At 35.8% G+C, this 22,530-nt stretch overlaps 1 protein-coding gene across 2 annotated transcripts in view; it reads left to right on the top strand.

Moving 5' to 3' along the window:
* Positions 1 to 4,783: 4,783 nt before the first annotated feature.
* LOC126975037 (uncharacterized) overlaps positions 4,784 to 22,530 on the top strand; it is a 119,383-nt gene continuing 101,636 nt past the window's right edge. The window contains exon 1 of one of the 2 annotated variants that reach the window (XM_050822817.1): positions 4,784 to 4,962. In XM_050822817.1, the coding sequence (XP_050678774.1) occupies positions 4,828 to 4,962 (135 nt within the window). In that variant the 5' untranslated portion in view covers positions 4,784 to 4,827. Of the gene's footprint in view, positions 4,963 to 11,810; positions 11,974 to 22,530 lie in introns of those variants that run through there. The other variant, XM_050822818.1, reaches the window with a different exon arrangement.

Here is a 22,530-nt window from a genome sequence, read left to right as displayed (position 1 = left end):
GCAATGTGTTTTTTGCTACTTCTTCTCTATAAAGCTCAGCCCTTTCCGAAGTGGCGTTTATTATATAAAAAGAAATATTTTTTTACACACTTACATGTTCCTTACACTTACATATCCTTGATCTACATGAATAAAGTGATTTTGATTTTTTATTTGGTACATGCCAGTGACCTTTTTCATTGTGTTTTAAAGGTTTAAATAATTAATAATAACTGATTATTAATAGCCGATGTAATTTGCTTTCTGCATTTTTGGAAACAAAATTATGTTATTTGGAGTAATATTAACAAAACGTTTAGGATTAAACTGATTATTCTGAGATTATTTATGTTTTTTAGTTACAATCACCTTACATAACAGTGTAGCACCAAAACAAGCCGATTAACGTGTATATACATAGTCCCACGCACTTACACTACTACAGGCCGATAGGTGGCCATTATGAGATTTGTCATCGTCTGTGACAGATCATTTTGCGTCTCAATAAAATATTTTAAAAAAGCCGTCGTGCGTTGTGAAAAAGTGTAAAAACGATACAACATAAGTATTTGTGGCCATATATGAATATTTAAGGAAGAAAAAATTATGTAATGTAGTAACCGCACACACACTAGCATAACGGTGCTTCACTTGCTAATATCACGGCGCGGAGTCCTTGTTTTTTTACTCGTCCGTGGTAACAACATGTGATTTGAAAGAATAAAAAGTACCACAACAATCCGACGTATTGTATCGACGAAATATATACTATAATATTTTTTGGAACTGCTTTTTGGGAATTAATTTAGAGAAAAAACGGTTAAAACTGTAGTGAAATTTCGGTATTCAAAGTCAACGTCAAAAGTACAAACACGAATATTTGAGTAGGTACACAATTAATTACGAAAGCCGTTTTTGTTTGTCACAATGACATGGTTACTGCACTCAAGTTTGGCTCCCAATAAAAACCTCAACGGTTCAGCATAGGCAAAGTGCTATGAATTCATTTATATTTACGGTCTTATTCATAATGCCTTATTGTAATCCTGTAATTAATGAGACGTTTGGGTATTTTTATTGCACCACATCAAAATAATCAAAAATGCATTATAATAAAAAAACAAAACCACATCGAACTAAATGAATAAACTGATTTTGATTTGAGATTTTAACTGTGTATTTTAGTACGCCCCATAACTGATGACGATATGATTTGCAGAGCATAGAAAAAAATTAATTTTAATAACATATTTGAAAATTTATACCAGTTAAATGGATCATTATCCCAGCAGATATTAACTTTCACTAAATTAAGTAGAAAGTCGTGCTAAATAATAATTTCAATTTGTTTGTTATAGTTCTAAATTTTAAGTGTAAACGTTATCTCTGTGTGATTGAAATGTGTATATGTTCGATACATAAATAAAGAATTAGTGACTTTAAAATCATACTCATATCGTCATAGTTTGATCTTGTCGTAAAATCTTTCAATATGCAAGTGAAAGGATAATTGTTTACATCATACTATATAATATTACATCACACGAGACAGTTCAAGTAAACATTTTTTGCATATTTGTATATTACATCTTCTTCTTCCTCTCAACTACTGGAGGTTGGCCGTCAGCTCAGCGAATTCTTCGCGGACTTGCGCCAAGTGAAATAGTTTTTCTACGCTGGCGACCTTCGTCCATTCCTGCGGGAATGGACATAGATCGCATGGTACGCAACCAGGACTTTTTTCTTTTTCCAGCGCGTCGTTTGCCGTCTACTTTGCCCATCATTATAAGTTGGAGCAGTTGGAATCTCTCATGTCTCAAGACGTGGCCTAAATGTTCAACTTTTCCCTTCTTGACGATTTGCAGCAACTCACCGGCTTCTCAGCTCACCGAAGCAAATTACTGGTAAAATTATTCCAAGCGTCACACATATGAACAAACCGTGCTTCATTAAAATTTTTGCTCATATCTTTATCTAGGTACTACTTAATGCGTCCATCCATCCCTAGTCTGTGGTAATACTATCCATATAACTCGACCTGTAACAGCAAGAATGAAAAAAAAATTAGGCAAAATATTAGAAAATAAAACAAAAGAAATGTTCCACAGAATGAATCAAATAAAAGATTTCTTGAATTTTATCAACAATCAATACCTGAAAAAGGAGTTTCAAGGAAATTTAATGTACGTCAAACAACTTAAAGAATCACAATCTGTAGTTTAAAGTAAAAGACCTTAAGAGTCGACTAAGCAGAAATCTAGAATTTTGGCCACTATCGTCTTTTAAATTGGTTCAAAGGGTTACTAGCAGTATGACTGTAGACGACAGATATCTACAAGTGCACCAGGAACGCAAAACTTAATCTAGAGCGCGCAGCCCACTTCTTTAGCCGGGCTTATTTAATTTAATAAACAAAAAAAGGAAGATAAACTCAACACGAGTCATGTCGGAATAGGAGGTGATAAGAAGCCAATCTAAGTTGTAGATCAATTGACCCCGTAACTAAATAAAACACACGCTTTTGCCAGGATAACAGGTACGAATTTAAAATATAAATATGTTTGGGTAAAGAACGGACCTATGTTTCTGATGAAATCGGACACTGCTGAATGTTTATTGCGAGGAATATCGAGCAGTTAGAAAAATGTACACCTTAATAATTTGTTTTTTTCGTCTAATCTCTTGTTTTATTTTGTTTACAGTAACGTAAGAGGGATAAAAGGTAAAACATGGAATGAAAAATCTAATATTTTGTCTATCGATTTTGATATCTTTATATTCACTGAGAGATGGCAAAAAACGGTGTATTTGATGAAGAGTTTACGCCACAAGTTAGTATATCATCCCCACCATCTGGATGTGTGGAGGCACAGTGCGGTTTTTCTTCCACGTACAAACAATGCCTTGTGCGGTGTTTCTGGGACAATACGACAAGGGTACCTTCAAAAAAAGCGCGTACGCCTTTCTTAAAGGCCGGCAACACTCCTGTGATTCCTCTGTTGTTGCAAGAGAACGTTGTTGAAAGAATATATTGAGAGGCAACAGTTGAAATTTTTATTTGTTTAAAATTTTCTCGCAATGATTCTTTAGGACCTCTTCTTATAAATAGCGCGAATAGCCCTCTTCTGCAGCACAACAATGTATTATCCCGTAGCATTGCCACATAGCATTATACCAAGTCGCCCTGTTGTTTGCTGCACTAGTGAGAAACAAACTTGAATATGCCACGTCAATTTGGAACCCTGGCTACCAAGTTCATAAGGATCGGATAAAGAGCATTCAAGGAAATTCACAAAATTTTATTCCATTGAGAAAGGCGAAGAATGATAAGCTTAACCGTATTTTGTTCAAGCTCCTATACGCTATTAGAAAATAACACACATTTTTTTAGTCAAATATCCCTCAAGATTCTATCCCGTACTCCGCCGATTCCTATTTAAATTTTCCTCACCCAACCCACAGGACCAATTTAGGTCATCATTCCATAACAATTACCCCGATTAAGTAGACTATACAATGAATTTCACGTTAGAGTTAAAAAAAAAAACAAGAGAGAGTTAGAGTTAGAACTAGAAAAGTAAATTTAAATTAATTAAAGCACTCTATTCTGCAGCCATAGATGTCACTAATGTTATTATTGTAGATATTTTTTTATTTTTCTTATACCTTTCATTATTAATATCTTTACTATATATCATTGGTGTGGGATGCGACTTGTGTGGACACGGTAGCCCCCTCTCATATGAACATTCATCTAGAGCGGGAGGTGCAGCGGCGGAAACTGCCGAAAACCTAAAGCGGAGGAAATATGCATCACTCGGTGATGGATACATATTTGTTCCCTTTGGGGTGGAGACGATGGGTCCTTGGGGTTCATCGGCACAAAAACTCATAAAAGAGCTATCCAGGCGTCTAACCGATTTAACAGGTGACCCAAGATCTGGTACGTACCTCTGTCAAAGGATAAGTTTGGCAATACAAAGAGGTAACGTTGCCAGCTTCATGGGCACCTTACCTGCCGATAGCGATCTTAATGATATTTTCTATTTGTAATTAATTAATTTTATTAGATAATTTAAGTTTTATTTTATAATTTTTTATATAAATAGCGTTATTAATTATTAAGTCATATTATTATTAATATAACATTATTTTTTAATAATTAAATTATAAATAAAAGGTAAAAAAAAAACAATATCTATATAACTTAGCGTTTACTCATTGTATAATATTTAACTTATTGTACGTATAGTAGCTGTATATAAATGTAACTGTCTATAAATGAAAATTTATATATCCTTAGCACCTAAGATTTGTTGTATGTAAAGGTATCACTTGTTAATCAGGTGGCAGTTCATAAAAAGAACTACCGTGGTGGGACTTGTAAGTTTACCATGAACATCCCATTCCCACACATCGGCCTTGGGTATTTGGGTTACAAAAATTACCCACTTATAAGGAGGACACAACTATACGACGAATACTAAGCATTTATTGTTCGATTTAAAAGGTGTTACATCCGATAACAAGGCCCATCTCATTCTACTCACGCACCTGTATTCGTTCCAACATACCGTAGCACAAATAAGGTAACAATAAGTGTGACCATTTTATTATTGTTTGTCCAAATGTTGTCACAGGACGACGTGGTCCCTTAGACTTGCAGCCATAGACTTTCTATTTGTAATTCTTCGCTAACAAGAGCGATTAAAAGTAAAATTATTTTAATTAATTCGTTAATGTAAATTTATGTAAGAGTGGAGAGAATTTTGTGTGTTAGTTTTGGCGTATTCGTTGGTCGTGATAAGCGCTTTATTTGTTTATAAGACGATATCGTTTGTGTGAACTATGGAGAGACATGGGTTGAGTCGCCATTCGAAGCGGAGGCGAAGTAATGATGGGATATTGGTAAAGTGGCGAAGGAAATACGTCGCAAGACTTTTCTGCAGGCGGTCTTGGATTACGAGCGGATTTGATTTAAACGTAAGTGACTCAAACATGATTGTAAATAAACAGTCAGTTTTTTTTGTACTGGAAAACAAAATCATTTAACAAAGGTAAGAGAATTATGAAACATTAAAACTTTCTAAAATCCTGCCTTTCATAATGTGTAACAACTTAAAATTCGTTACCGACTTTGCGACCTTAATGCGTAACATTTTTTTTAAATTTCGCAGTTTTATTTTTATTGTATAGTATATACATATAACCGTATATACCGTTTAAAAAAAACGATAGTTTAAAAAAATCTAACTAGATAGTTTAAATAAATTTGGTCATGGATTTTTTTAATTGCAAACTGAAAATTAAGATTGTAATTAAATCAATGCTACAGTGTTATGTGTTTTAACTTTATTTTTATAAAATGTCAAAAATAAGCAAATCGAGAGATTCGTTGTTGGTTTTGCATGTAAGATGGTTATTAATTTGTCAATGTCAATTTCTTATATAATATATTATAACGTCTCTCGTTGTGTGAATCAATTTAGGATCTATAGATGTTTGAATAAAATTGTATTAAACAAAATCGTTGACAATTTTCTTATATTTCTTGCTTTTAAAAGTGTAATGGTAATATTTTTTTATTTCAAACTAACGGCGTATCAACTAATAGTGTATATAAAATTATGTGCGTAAATAAGAAAATTGTTGTCTTGTTGAGTACTTGAATGTAGGACGAATGTATATGCAATTATTTTTGTTGCGTTTTGAAAGGCAGCTAATAATACATAGTACGTAGGTACCGCAGCTCAAGGCTGGCAGTGCTATGGGATTTCGTAATGTCTAATTTCTTTATGTACACTAAAAGGACCTGACTTGTTGGTAGTTTAAATAACGGCTAGAAAATGGGTATCCACTCTATTTATATCTATATTGATTGACATTTTGAGTTAAAGAGGTCCTATTGTTAATCTTATTTTAGGAACAGTATTAAATGCTTTCAGGTATATATAATTGAATTAAGTAAAATACTGTTGTATATATTAATTATAACTATTACTATTAATTATATTATTATCTATTTGTCGGGTAAAGTATATTTACCTATATTATATACAGAATGTATATCTACTTAACATTCTGTGGCAAAAAATAATTGTTATTTCACAATATAATAACTGTCAAGTAATTTATGATGAAGTTTACTATTGGTACTAAAAGGCATAAAAAGGCATAAAAGGCATTTATTTTCTCAAAATTGATTCCTTTAGAATTCTTTTTGATGTCATTTCTTATACTACTAGATACTACTACCACCGTTTCGGAAACAAATGGCGCTCTGAGAGAGAAGAAGCGGCGCAAAAAACTCTCCCAGCATTCTTTTTTTTGCGCTCTTTTCAATAAAAATATACAATATTGTACATACATAATCACAATCTAGTCCCAGGCTGTCCGATCATTTAGATATTCAGCAGTGGAGTAATAGGATTTACGATAGAGCCATTTTTTTTATAAAATATTTAAATTTATTTAAAGATAATGGCTGAGTAGTGGCTGGGATTTTATTATAAAAGTGTATACATTTACCCTTAAAGCTATTATGTATCTTATGAAGTCTACTAGAATTAGTTACAAGCAATCCCTTATTTTTAGTGTTATAATAATGAAAATCACTATTAAGAGCAAAAAGGTGACGATTTTTGTGAACGTGTATGAACTGACAATGAACAGTCATAATATTTATTTCTTTAAATTTTTCTTTGAGAGACTGTCTATAACCAAGCTGATATATAAGCACGAACAGCTCTCTTTTGCAGAGCAAACACTATGTCAATGTCAGCAGCATGACCCCATAGTAAAATACCGTACGTATCATGATGCTGTGAAAATAACTGAAGTACACCAATCTAGCGGTCGCAACATTAGTGTACTCTCTTATCTTTCTAACAGCATATGCCGCAGAACTAAGTCTATCTGCTAGTTGGGCAATATATGGACCCCACTGAATCTAACGTGATACCCAAAAAGTAGTGTCCACAAGTTACAATTTCTCGTCATTTATAAGTACGTTGGTTTGTACCTCCGCTGTGTTTGGTGTAATGAACCGTGAACACTTAGTTTTTTTAAGTGCAGATTATTCCTCTCAAACCAACGCACTATCTTTGAGAGTACCTCGTCATCAATATCTGCACTTCGTTTCACTTTAAAAATAAGTGAAGTATCATCAGCAAACAATACAATCTCATGGCTATCATCTACCACAAACGGTAGATCGTTAATATATATAAGAAACAAGAAAGGACCGAGAATAGAACCCTGTGGAACACCTATTCCCACAGGTTTACCCGAAGACCGTTTGCCATTTACATCGACTATCTGAACTCTTTCGCTTAAATATGATTTTAACAGATTTAGGGCTCTATTTTTCACTCCATAATGTTTTAGTTTTAGGAGTAAAGTTTCATGGTGGACGCAGTCAAATGCTTTGGACAAATCGCAAAAAAGCCCAATGCATCCTGTTTGACTCTTCCCAGGCGTCAAAAATGTGCTCAATGAGTCAAGTACCCGCATTAATTGTTGATAAGCCCCTAGTGAAACCAAACTGATTGTTGTTCATTAATTTACAAAAACGCATTTGTAGCTGTTGAAGCAAAAGTTTTTCAAAAATTTTACCAAAAACAGGCAGCACTGAAATAGGTCTGAAATTAGCAGGGTCAAAAGAACTGCCCGATTTAAACAAAGCTGTATTTCATGAGGTCAGGGAACACACCCTCATCTATGCATTCATTAAATATTATTGCTAATTCAGGTGCTATAATGTCAAGTCTACTAATAATGATTTTATAGACAATGCAAATACTCCGAAATTTGGCAATTGCAGCAGGCTCTTTCATGTAATTAACGTTAATTGAAATCCAATTTAGTTTTTGTTGCAACCATTATTCTCAGGTCTCAGGTTTTCCGAATTTCATACATCCCGCAGTTTTACCCGCTTGTAACAAAATATTTATTATGGCTGACGTTAAATGAGAAATTTTACCTATAACAAGTGTTATAGACTTGCCATTACGTCAGTGCAATTGAATAAATTAGTTCGATATCCACGCTTTTACCCCGAACATATTTAACAAAAATAAATATCTGAGGCTAGCTAGTTGTAGCCCGTTGATAGACAGTCCATATTGCTAGTCATAGATATACATTCAGCAAGAATTATTAACATTCGACTGATAGGCGCGTTACGCCCAGCCGCTCAATCTTCAAAAACTCTACATTCTGAGCGGCATCCCAATTATTGCACTCGTGGAGACAAGATGAGGAGATAAGATGTTTCTTTAGCCCAGTCATTTCACTAGAGCGCCCATCAAACCTAGTGAAATATCAATTTAAATGATAAGCAAGCTATTGAACTTTAAAATGTTGTAGACATCAGATGGTTGGTTTCACCTGTCAAAAAGCGCCACAAAAACCAACCAGACAACTGTCGATCGAACTTAAAAATGAACTTTCATACGAAAATAGATTAAATTGACATTTAGAACTAGCACGACTAGAACCTTTTGTGACAATTTATCTTACTCTCGTTAAGTGACAATATTGCTGTTAAATGTTTCCTATATATTCACTATCACAGACAGTAAGTGTTCCGTATCATTAAATAAAAAAATAAACTCTTACTGCTGGCAGTAGTATTTATTGGTCCGTTTGTTTGTTTGGATCCGGCATAAAAGTTTGTGATAGGTACACTGTGCGCGTGGAGTACCTAATTATTAATACATTCAATCTGCAGCGGGAAGCGCCACACGTTTTTTGGGTAATTTCTTGTATCTTCAATAACACCATCGTTTTTAATCACACCCATCGAGAACACATTTGGGCTTTTATAGAAAATGGGCTGTAAGCATGGTTGCAACAGTAATATACAGCGTAACAGCACACATAACCATTAACCAGTAGAACTTCCACACAAATAGGACCTAGGTCATAGACGTAACAAATATTTAGTTAATTATGCAATGAATGCCTTTAGAAGAAAATCTCATAGTGTCTTGTAATTGTCGGGGCATATATAAACGGCAGGCCAACCAATATTTTTACTTTATTTCGACTTTATACCAAGTTTTTATGTTATCTAGATAATTCAGAAAGCAACTTTTTGCAACTACTTTTTTGTAACTAGAAATCGTCTGTTTTCTGAAATTATTTGGAAGTGAATAGAATTAGGTACTATTTGCGGGAATTTGAATGTAACGCAAGATTTTATTTATGCCAAATGATTTTGTTATCTCCTTTTTTTATAAAGATTTTATATTTCAATGTAACAGTTCAAATGTTCATTCAAGTTTCAGACCCCACGCACCCAGTTTGTGTTTGTCTCTTCAAATTCATTTTTATCTAATAAATATTGTTTCAATCTCCATCTAATGTCAACTAAGCAAATCGTTAAAATACAATGGTTGTTGTTAAAGGATAATGATACTATGAAATGGATTATCTGGAAAATCTGAGCTATCTGGAGACTTCGTCTATGACTAATATAGTAAATTGAGCTCTCTACAATCGGAACAACATTCTTTTAACAAATCTTAATCTTTTGAAGGAATCACATCATAACAGATCAAGTAACTAGCTATATAATTGGAAAAAGGAATCAAAAATTCCTTTACAATAAAAGCAGAATACACATTTTAGAGCTATGATCCAAATTAAAAATGAACCTGATATTTTTATATCAAATAGGACCTACAATACATTTGGAAATATCCTGCAATGAAATGCTAGTAAATAAACAAATTTGTACAATTGTTTTAAAACAATCGTTAAGCAATAGAGTGTTATTGTTTATTCTTCACGAGGCCACACTTTCTCTTAAGTTTAGTAAAATTTAATTCTGTTTTAGAAGCACTTTGCATATCCAACGTAACAAGGCGTGACCAACGGTTTCCTCGGTTTTCATTTATATAATGTTGGCTCGTAATCAAACTATCATACCGGTTTTGATCGTCTGTCTAAACTGATGATGGACCTGATAAAACTATTGGGGATACCTTTAAGAATTATTCTTTGATGTAAATTTATAGTATGAACGGCGATGATCATTAACGGCCGTTCCCAATATTCAGTCTATCTCTTACTTAATCGTAACTATCGTTAACTTTTCTGTCCCAATAAACTTATAGACGGTAACTAACCTTATCCGTACACGCTGTCTGTCAATGGGACGACGTATAACTAACCAGCGATAGAAGTTTGTATGGAAATTGCAATTCACGCGTCCCAATATAAGGCGATAAGAATGACTTATTGGGTATATTGGGACAGCTTCAGATTATTGACAGCTAATTACTGACAGTAGAAGGTAGTAATTTATAGATCTGTAGATAGTATATTGGGAACGGCCGTAAATATCAGTTGGCCCGTATGCTTTTTTTCCCTCCTCTTCACAAAAAAGGTACATACACTTGGATTGGTTGTGGATTTGCCTCCATTAAGTGTCCTGTGTACAGGTTGTAAGCCTGTATAGGTCACAAAGGTATTGCTATGGTTGCACCTTGGATTGCGATTTATGATGAGGTTCTACAATCGCATTTGTGCAGTGCCTACGCCAGGGCAGTTTCCCCCCATTTGTTCACGTTGTGTTTTAAACGGTCTGCTAATGCTGGAGACAGTTAAGTGAACGCTTCATAGACCATTGCAAATCAGAAACCCAAGGGTTTCATCTTGCGGTTCACAAAAGAGGAGGATACAGAATGCTATGATTATTTTCCAAAGCATTCTTTCGGCTTTTCTCCAAAAGCACTATGAAGTACCTGATGATTTCCTGATTCAAATGAGAATGAACATCTTATGTCTCAAGGTGACTAGTGCAGTTGTAGTGCCGCTCAGAATTTTTGAGATTTTTCAAGAATCCTGAACGTCACTGCATTGTAATGGGCAGGGCGTCTCAATCACCATTAGCTGAACGCCTTGCTCGTCTCATCTCTTATTTTCATAAAAAAAAATGGAGACGACGATACAGAATGTTATGATTACTTTCCAAAGCATTCTTCCGGCTTTTTGCTCCAATAGCACTATGGAGTAACTAATGATTACCTGATTCCAGTAATTTCTGGGATGTAGGAATGCTTCAGTAATTATTCCAAACTACAGATTGTATAGGGCTTTTCATTCACATTTTTTCATTTGGTTTTGTTCCATTTACAAGGTGATGTTAATAAAAACGTTCAATTGTAGCAATGTTAACAATGTCCGGTTTCACTTGATCTGATCCTAAACTAACAATATGGCCTTGATACTGTAATCAGTAACTGAGTTCTAATGAACGCATGATGGATTAGCTTTAGCAGCGTGGAAAATAAAATACAGAACTTTGTTATACTAGTGAAGTTTAAAATTATTTGAATCTGCAAATGTCTCTAAGTATCAACCGTCGAGCCATATAATTCATACCAATTATTTTTCGCAACGTACACTCCCTAATATGCCAGCGGTTGCTTAAAATTAATACCCCCAATATGAAGTTAATTGAACGAGATTTGATCCCATATCGCCAAGGTATTGCATTGCATAGGCCAAACGGCTATCGACACAAATTTTGCAATATTTTCCAAGCAATTTTAAACTCTATGCTACCGACCATAGCGGCTGTGAATGGATAGAATTTGCGTATTGCGACAGAGCCATGTCGGCGTTTATACAACTATACTTGTTTTGCAGTTTAGTTTGATACACAACGTTACAAGGCAATGTTCGGTGTTAAAATAACAGACGAATTATAATTATCCGACTTCGTTAATCGGTATTCAGTTTGTGTTGTTTTTTATCCACATAAATTATAGTACATTTGAGGTTGACGTTTTTAGACATTTCGAAATTTAAAATTTTTACGCGCCATTGCAGCTGTCAAATGATTTTTCGCGGGATGCCTTGGCTGAATTAGTTTACGTTTTATTTAATTGTTTTTATTTGTAGAGTGATATCTTTAAAAGTGACATTATGCCTCAGATATTCTTTAAAAAAGTCATGTTGGTGAGGGATCGTGGCGATTTCGAGGTAAGTTACTTTTACTGGAAATAATAAACGTAGTTATTATCTATGACTCTTGTTATGGCACTATAAATATAAAACTACTATCGCGTATCTAATTATTAAGGTCGACCGCATACATTCCTTATTCTGAATTAGTTTTCAGTATTCGGGTTTATAAATGCAAGCCATTGTTCCAAATCTGAAAATCGAATAGTAAAACATAATATGTGCAATTTCTAGTGCTTGTTGAGGATCGTGTCTGTGGCTCCATTTGCACGGATAAAGATTATTTAAGTTTTTATCAAAGAGATGGATATTAATTACCTTTGCACGGAATGCCGGTTAAGTGGGTACCACACTGGCATCTGAAGTGGTAATGTGTAAACATTATTGTTTCGGTCTGAAGAGCGCCGTAGCTATTTAAATTAGGGCAAATGAGACGTAGCATCTTATGCCTCAAGGTGACAAGCGCAATTGTAGTGCCGCTCAGAATTCTTAAGGGTTTTCATAAATCCTGAGCGGCTAATGGACAGGGCGTATCAATTACCATCAGCTGAACGTCCTGCTCGTCTCGTCCCTTTTTTTTTATTAAAAAAAAGTATTGTGCAATCATTATTGTGTTTCAGTTTGAAGAACGCTATAGCTAGTGAAATTACCTACTGAGCTAATGAGATATTAACATCTTGTCTTAAATGATCTATCGTAATTGCGATGCCACTCAGAATTTGGGTTTGAATCAAGAATCCTGAGTGGCACTGTAGTGTCCTTAGAACCAGTGGGAGGCTCCTTTGCACAGGATGCCGGCTAGATTATGGGTACCACAACGGCGCCTATTTCTGCCGTGAAGCATTTATGTGTAAACATTATTGTGTTTCGGTCCGAAGGGCGCCGTAGCAAGTGAAATTACTGGGCAAATGAGACTTAACATCTTATGCCTCCAGGTGACGAGCGCAAATGTAATGTTGCTCAGAATTTTTGGGTTTATCAAGAATCCTGAGCGGCGGGTGTATCAATTACCATCAACTTAATATCCTGCTCGTCTCGTGCGTTATATTAAAAAAAAGCTGCAGATATTATTACTGAGGTTTGTGTTAAACTGTGCTTTATTTTTTATTTACATTATCGTACTATACTTTAACCACAAATATTAAATATATGATATTTTGAAAAGGAGCGAAAGTTATAGTTTGATCAATAATGACAACTCAGTATTTAAATTACACGTAAAAATGACATCATACAGTACTCGAATAGCTAATTGTCATCGATTGTCAATCGATGTATAAAACTGTTTCACACGTGTTCCTATGAAAGTGATTAAATGAACAACTGACAAAAATATTTTATCTTGGGGATGGAAATTTGTAGATATGATAGTCTGCTATGTGATAAAGCTAAAAACAATAAAAAACATAAATAACACTGGGTCCAACTGTAAATTTATGGCAGTGTATTTCAAAAAGACGCACAAAATTTCATCAAATCCGTTCAGTCAAACTTCTCTTAAACAGAAGACACGTTAAACTCAACCACGTTTCACTGTAGTTCGTAACTGAATACATTTTTGCGTAAAAATTTCAGCTTCGGGGATTCTTCCCCGAAAGTTTTGAAATTTCTTGAAAATTCTTTAGGATATTTGCTATTTTAAACAAACTAACATTTTTTCTGAATTGTCAGTTACTACACGTCCAGAAATACTACTGTCTATGCGTGCTTCTTAGAACTTAGCCGCGCATTTGACTTGGTCAACTACAATGTCCTTTGGGCCAAGCTATTAGCAACACAAGTAACCACCCAAGTGGTCGAGCTGCTGAGATTCTGGTACGGAAACCAAATGAACTATGCGTGCTTCTTAGAACTTAGCCGCGCATTTGACTTGGTCAACTACAATGTCCTTTGGGCCAAGCTATTAGCAACACAAGTAACCACCCAAGTGGTCGAGCTGCTGAGATTCTGGTACGGAAACCAAATGAACTATGCGTGCTTCTTAGAACTTAGCCGCGCATTTGACTTGGTCAACTACAATGTCCTTTGGGTCAAGCTATTAGCAACACAAGTAACCACCCAAGTGGTCGAGCTGCTGAGATTCTGGTACGGAAACCAAATGAACTATGCGTGCTTCTTAGAACTTAGCCGCGCATTTGACTTGGTCAACTACAATGTCCTTTGGGTCAAGCTATTAGCAACACAAGTAACCACCCAAGTGGTCGAGCTGCTGAGATTCTGGTACGGAAACCAAATGAACTATGCGTGCTTCTTAGAACTTAGCCGCGCATTTGACTTGGTCAACTACAATGTCCTTTGGGTCAAGCTATTAGCAACACAAGTAACCACCCAAGTGGTCGAGCTGCTGAGATTCTGGTACGGAAACCAAATGAACTATGCGTGCTTCTTAGAACTTAGCCGCGCATTTGACTTGGTCAACTACAATGTCCTTTGGGTCAAGCTATTAGCAACACAAGTAACCACCCAAGTGGTCGAACTGCTGAGATTCTGGTACGGAAACCAAACGAATTGTGTAAAATGGGGCGACGCAACTTCTAGCAAGTTTAGGCAAGAGTGTGGAGTTCGTCAGGGAGGGTGACCTCTCCAGATCTTAATCTTTACGTGAAAATGCTGATTGTGGAGCTGAGAAGCACCGAGATCGGCACGAATATCTACAATATTTAGTTTTAGTTACTTTAATTTTACTTTTAACTTGGCACCCCTTTACAGTGCCTAAAATTTGTTCTATGGATCTTTTTATGCCTGAAATAAATGCCTTTTTAACCGACTTCTTATCAATTCGATCGGTATTTTTTTATGTTTGTACACCGACTACATTGAGATTTATGATCCGATTTACGTAATCCGATAATTTTTCTTTAGTTCGACGCATAATAGATGCCATTTGGTCCCATAAAAATTTTTCATAGTTTGGCCTAGTAGTTTTCATTTATGAAATTGAAAATTTTTATGAAAATTTTTGTTTACCTCGATGATACTTTATTGTTTTTTATATACGGCTTTTTTAAGAGTTTTCATTCAGGTTGATATATTAAATTTATTAACTGACACTAAAAAGTGAAAAATAAACTACGTTTAAAAAAGCCGACTTCAAAAACTGAAAAGTATCAATTAACTAAAAATTTAATTTAATACCTTTAATATTAATAAAATACTATTATTTTATGTGCTACATATTGATAGCTTTGAAGTGAGTGGTTTTTATTATTTATTTTATTTACTATGTATGTTTATATAGATAATGGTAGCAAATATACCTCACTGGAAATCAATACCAATTGTAATGTACATTCGATAGATAACTATAGTCTAACGGCAGCCTACCGTGTGAACCTTATTGCGCGATACTCATCGACCTTGCATGCCAGTAATGGTTTTATATATCGCATTTCATGACTACTTTCTATATATTTAAATTAGTTGCTAATTATTAAAATCAGTTTATGATTTTAATAAAATGCAAAAAACAACTTGCGAAATAATTGTAATCTATAAAACTGTCTGAGGCGTAAGACGTACCTTAATAAGTTGTAAGTAAACAAACAGATATACGGCCGTTTTCAATAACCTATCTATCCTTAGTTTAACTTACTACACGTAGACAAATCAATTATTTTACGCTTACTTAGGTACATTTCAATAACCTATCGACATAACTATATAACATGACAACTATGGATAGATAAGATCTTGTCATTAAACGGTGTTAGCATATATCCGCAACTTGAGATACGTTTTTGAAAACTGCCGTTAATAAGCTTTTATTACGAAATGTTATTCTTACATTTTTAGCTGACTAATTTGGCAACGGTATTATCTACGTCATTCTGGCTTTTGGCAAAGACTTCCAAAGGCCTAAAAATTTTCAGTATTTCTCCAACCTGTTTCAGCCATGTCGCAAACTATTTCATACTACCGTCTTTCGTTGTTTTCTTTTTCTCCTTTATCTGTTGTGAAGATACCAATAAACATAATCAATCCGTGACTTTTCCAAACCCAATAACATTCCTTTAAATTCGAAAACACTCATCATAAGAGTCTGAGGAATTTATAATAAGAGCATCGGAAGAGTAAACAACATAGATGATCTAGTATTAATAATAAAGTCGCGTATATTAATAAAAATATTTTGTAGACTATATTATACTAAATATATATATACTATACTGTTTACTAGAGAAAAGTTATATCTACTTATTCAAATAAAACAAATCTTATATAGTTATAAGCATCATTATTATTTTCATGATATAGTTATCTAGAAGGCTATGATTACATTAAACCTATCATTACGGGGAAGCGTACCGTACTGGCAGCATTTCCGCGTTGGATAGCTAGGCTGATCCGTTAACCGAAATAGCTGCCAGCGCTTGGGTTTCCAGTTCCCTTATCGAGGCGCGAAGATAGTACTTTATACAATATCCGCGTCTCTGGGCCCCACGGGCCAAGTGTCTCGACGCCAAACGGCACAAAGATGTAAGACTCACTGAGACCGACATATTTGCGACGTTTGCTGCCCTCGGCAGTCGAAGCAACAGCCACATCACCAACTGACTTAACTTGGATACGGTGCCAGAACGTTGACGCAAGTCGCGTCCCAAAACAGCGCCCTTCCCCGTGCCCAAGCCAACAGGGTCATCCCATCAGGCCGCTTGACATCGCGGCGGGTGACTTTACTACTGCTGGCGTGACGACTGATAAGGCCTGCCGATTTTATTAAATAAAGCTATACTTGTACAACACTTCGTCGCGGGAAAAATTCTCCGTTACCTAGTTTCAAAAATTAATTCGCATTATTGCAGAATTTTTAAGCAATAAATATTTTATGACTTATCGAATAATAACGACAAGTTTGCCCCTGACCGACAAAAGTTTATATAATCTTATAAACAAGGTGTTTAGACCCGGAAATGCTGAAGGTTTACATAACAATGTTACGAGGAACTATAATATTACTAGGATTTTTATCGAGAACGTTTTATTGTATATATTATAGCTTAGGTACATGCTGGCTTAAGATATCCTACTAGTATCTTCCCTTTCTTGGCGTGCGTCTATGCAGAATGGGATGTCGCTATGCCAACTTAATGGCTGACAGGCTTGCTCTCACTGACCTGTATAAATACCACTGGACAGGCTGTCCATATGTTTGACAGCAAATTTTTTGTGCCCATTTGAAGCGGCACTCGCGAGCGTCCACAGAAATATTTTTAACGTCTAATACAAATGGCTGCGAGAGAAGCGTACAATACTCTGAAGTATTTTTGCATTTTGAATTAATTTCGGTCGTTTTCCGTGTTATTTATACTTCGGGATTCAACGTAATAAAGTATACATTTTTGTAAATAGTATTCCTATCGATTATTGTTTAGCTGAGGCTGTCATTACTGGTTTTAGTACCGGAGTCTCGCTAGAAGGCGCCACAATGGCGAATATCAAACAGGCACAAAAGCACTTTAACAGTCCAGTGGTACATAGTAGAGGTCAGTGCTTGCCCAGCATGTTTCAGTATGGCAACTCTCTCTGTTATCCCTACTTTAACATTTTATTGAGATAAAATCTTTAGTTGCGAATGCAACGGGCAACTATTAGTTATTATATATGAGCGATACAGGTATCGGAAGGTTAGCGGTTACACCCTTTGGATTGAGAGCGTTGGGGCCGTAGGAGCGTTTCGAAACCAGCATATTCTTTTGGTTTTTGGTACAAATGAAAAATTCCGAGCGACACTACACTTGCGACACAACACCTTGAGACATAAGACCCTTCAGACCGAATCACAGTAATGCTTACACATTACTACTTCACGGCACAAAAAGGGTACCCATAGTCTAGCGAGCTTCCTGTGCAAAGGAGCCTCCCAATGGTTTATATTATTGTTATACCTAAGTGGTTAAAAAAATTTAAGAATCTAATATCGGGCTGTCTAAACAGATCATAAATGTTTGTAGTTTGAAACCACTGTCACAAATTTAGCACACTAACTCGGTGATACGTACATAAGGAAGTAGCTCCCGAAACCCATTGAGAATTTGAATTCATGGATCTCAGGTTACACTACAAAGTAAAGAGTCTACACTACAATGGCTATAGAGAATAGAGGTTGTTTATGAATGCGGTAGGCTGAGCGAATCGGAGCGTAGCGTCCCCGTTGCGTAATGAGTAACTGTGTAACTATTGCGGCTTATCCTTTCGCATCACAGTTTGATCAAATGAGCGGTACTGAAACTTCGCTCAGATTTTGGCGCGCGCGCAGTGTTCTGTCAATGCGTATTATTTTACGTAGATTGCTTATAATTAGGTTGATTGGAGTGAATGTATCTGAAAGCTATTGAAACAAGCTATAAGACCGTGTAAAATAAACCATCTTATAAACAAAATAAGGGTCAGAACTTGGTGAGGGAATAGTGTGCCGTACGGCACTTTCGATTTTGGTATATCTGAAAAATCTAGTGCCCTGAAGCACTTGCCGATTACGGAAGGCCCAGCCTATCAAAAGACTATAAAAACGAAATCAAATATTAAGTAAAGTCTGAGTAAAGTCTAAGTACGCTCTATAGATCTTAGCCTCAGTTTTTATTTAGCAACGGCCATTAACAAAACAGAGACTTATTACGTTTTATTTGGAACGTAATATTCAATAACTGGGTATTAAGGCGACACTAAATGCCAGCGACCTTGAGCGATATGAGTTCACGGCTGCCGGCCCGCCATCTATGTAACAAAGCCATTATTTTCAAAATACTTGGGTGGAAAACAGTTTATATGCTTACAATCCACGTTATTCACTACTAATCTGAATAAATGAACCTACACAAAAAAGTACAAGCTGTAAGAATAACTTTTCTGAGAGAAGAACCAAAAAAATGCGTCACGCCATGCCAAAAAACTTGTTTAACTTCAAAGAAATGTGGTAGTTCAAAGAGGCTCGGCAGTGTTAACTATAACCAACAGCAAGCATTAGCAACCTACAAATAAGACTTAAGGATATGTGTAACAGGATTAAGTAGTGTTCATAGCTAGAACTGCTATACTTTCACCACAATACTTGCCTAAAAATACCCTGTTTGCGTGTTTTCTGCTAACTCTTCGCCTTAATATAAGCAATTCTGAACCATTACTTTCTTCCTGCCGCGGCCGTGTTGAAGAAAATCCTTTAATATTAAAATTGCTCAATTAAAAAGCTAAATAATATCTACTATTATTATTGTCATCGTGATTCGTGACTTTTGTTTATAATAATTGCCGACAACTTAATCTTAGGCGAAAAGAAATTCATGAGCTCTATTTTTTGGAAGGTATGTTAAAATACCTTTTTTATGAAAATAAGGGATGAGATGAGTAGGACGTTCAGCTGATGGTAATTGATACGCTCTGCCCATTACAATGCAGTGCTGCTCAGGATTCCAGAAAAACCCGGCACTACAATTGCGCTCGTCACCTTGATACGTAAGATGTAAAGTCTCATTTGCCCAGTAATTTCACTAGTTACGGCGCCTTTCCGATCGAAATACAATAGTGCTCACACATTACTGCTTCACGGCAGAAATTGGCGCCGTTGTAGATTATGGGTACCACACCCATAATCTAGCCGGCATCCTGTGCAAAGAAGCCCTGGTAAACGTGACGATCTATCAAGAAAGCCCCATAAGTTGTCTCGAATCTATTCATTACTCACGTCGTCTGCTAATACAGTAAAACGAAATAGAAATTATATAATTCTATAGGTTGGTAAACAATTTCTCTTTACCTACCTACTAGATGCTCACAGCTGTCGATTTTGCGGTTAATTGCCGACTAATCGACATTTGCCGTTGAAAACAAACTCTAAAGTAGAATAACAAGGGATTTAATGCCTTAATGCTCTGCAATAAAGTGGATAATTGTATAAGCTCGTTAAGTTGAAAGGTTACTAGAAAGATTGGTTACGTAATGTTTCTGTGGATATTCTTTAACTTCACAATGACTGTTAATGTTGGTCTTATCTTTTCTTAATACATCTCTTTGTGTGCATATAATGATGCACGGTATGTTTTGACGAAACTCAAAAGCATCATAATATTAGAGTCATTGTTATGCAACCGAAAATTTGCTACTTAAGCCTATGAGGTAGACATCCTACGAATATTATAAATGTGAAAGTTTGTAAGTTCGGATATTTGTATAACCGCTGAACGGATTTGTGTGAGATTTGGTGCACAGATAGTTTATAAACGGTACTTAAACTTAAAAGCCTTAGTGAAACATTTTGTTCTATATATATTTATATATTCTTCTTCTCCTTTTTCTTCTTCTCTTCGTAAATGAATAAAATAGAGTCAATGATTTGATTTAGCATTCACCTTACGAGCGATGGTTTAATTGGATAGTAAGTTGAAATAGATTTTTCGCAGTAAAGTAATAAAAAGCATTTAACGCATATCAAATCAAATCAAAGTCACTTTATTCATGTAGCTTACGGAAATGACACTTATCAATGTCAAAAAATATTTTTTCTTAATGAATCTACCGCTACTTTGTAAAGGGTTGAGCTAATCAGAAGAAGTAGGTAGCAAGAAACTCATTACCACTCTTTTATATCATGATGAATTACATTTTCTTCGATTTACAAATCATTTCAAATACAATATAATATAATATTTAAAGTGATGCAACAAACATACTCAAACGTCAAATAGTCAATGATTTATAAGAGTTATCCATAAAATTAAATCTAAATTAATGCAAAAGTTATTGAGTACAGTAGCTGCATCATCCACACACACCGTAAATAAATAAAGGTATTCTGTGAGCGTCACGAGCATGACGCATAATATATTATTTGCATCCGAATGCGTCAGTGGTCAGCACCAAGAGGTACCATAACAAGAGGAAGACCAAGGGTCAGATGGGCAGATGAAATAGGAGCGATGGCGGGTAGAAGTTGGCTGGACACAGCTAAGGAAAGTGAATTGTGGCAATCCTTGGCGGAGGTCTTTACCCAAACGGTTTCATAGGGGTCCAATAAAATTAGAATGTTTACATGATCATAACTTATATTTGTTTTTATGGAATAGGAGGACAAACGAGCGTACGGGTCACCTGTTGCTAAGTGATCACCGCCGCCCACAATCTCTTACAACACCAGAGGAATCACAGGAGCGTTGCCAGCCTTTAACGAAGGTGTACGCGCTTTTTTTGAAGGTACCCATGTCGTATCGTCCCTGAAACACCACACAAGGAAGCTCATTCCACAGCTTCGTAGTACGTGGATGAAAGCTCCTTGAAAACCGCACTGTGGAGGAACCGCACCTCACATCCAAATGGTGAGGATGATATCCTAACTTGTGGCGTGTCGTGCGAAGGTAGAATTCGGCGGCAGGAATCAGGTTAAACAGCTCTTCGGAACACTACCCGTGATAAATGCGGTAGAAGACACACAATGAAGCGACTTCTCTACGCAACGCCAAGTGATCCAGCCGTTCACACAGCACTGGATCCCCCACAATTAGAGCTGCTCTATGTTGCACGCGGTCAAATAATAATAAAAAAAAAAGTTAAAAAAAACTAAAACACCCCCATGTGACATTTAATTTCGACCTCATGACATTGAAGTCGAGCGCTAGACACTCGAAATTAGCCGCCTTGGTAGGAAAGAAGATTAATTCAACGAAAGAACGCACGAAGCAGAACAATGCACAATATTTAAAGAGTCATACCGCAATTTATATGCGTGTCAAATGCAATGAACACAATATCACAACTTTCACTTGTTTTTAATATTATAATTGTAAGCGTCATAAATACGACATCTCCATTTTGATCACTACAACAGGATCCTCCTTTTTTTACGAAAATAAGGGACGAGACGAGCAGGACGTTCAGCTGATGGTAATTGATACACAAAAAACTCAAAAATTCTGAGCGGCACTACAATTATTGCGCTGGTCAGCTTGAGACGTAAGATGTTAAGTCTTATTTGCCCATTAATTTCACTAGCTACGGCACCCTTCAGACTGAAGCACTGTAATGCTTACACCGGACTTACAAACGTTGCGCATCCAATTTGGTGGCGCAACGTCGGCTAGATTATGGGTGACGTGAAACAGTAATGTGTAAGCATTACTGTGCTTCGGTCTGAAGGGTGCCGTAGCTAGTGTAATCACTAGGTAAATGACTTACCATCTTATGTCTCAAGGTGACGACCGACTAGCGCAAAATTAATTTTGCTCAGAATTTTTGGGGTTTTTCAAGAATCCTGAGCGGCACTGCACTGTAATGGGCAGGGCGTATCAATTACAATCAGCTGAACATCCCACTCGTCTTGTCCCTTATTTTCATAAAAAAAATATAACCCAAACAAATTATTAAGTAGTGGGGCATACATCATAAGCTATAATAATTAACAATCTTACTCATTAATTTTAATGTGTAATCAATCTTTTTACTGGTCAAGAAATTATTTTAACAAATCTCCCAGCCCTTTCTTTTAAATCATATAACAACTTAACCTACTTATTATAATATGATACGAGTTTAGGTCGCCTGCGCAGAACCAGACAAAACAATGCATCATTATTGTCCATATAATATATT

Source organism: Leptidea sinapis, chromosome 34, assembly GCF_905404315.1.
Source record: "Leptidea sinapis chromosome 34, ilLepSina1.1, whole genome shotgun sequence".
Lineage (NCBI taxonomy): Eukaryota > Metazoa > Arthropoda > Insecta > Lepidoptera > Pieridae > Leptidea > Leptidea sinapis.
The sequence above is the reverse complement of the archived record's forward strand: the minus strand, read 5'-3'. Positions and strand labels throughout refer to the sequence as shown.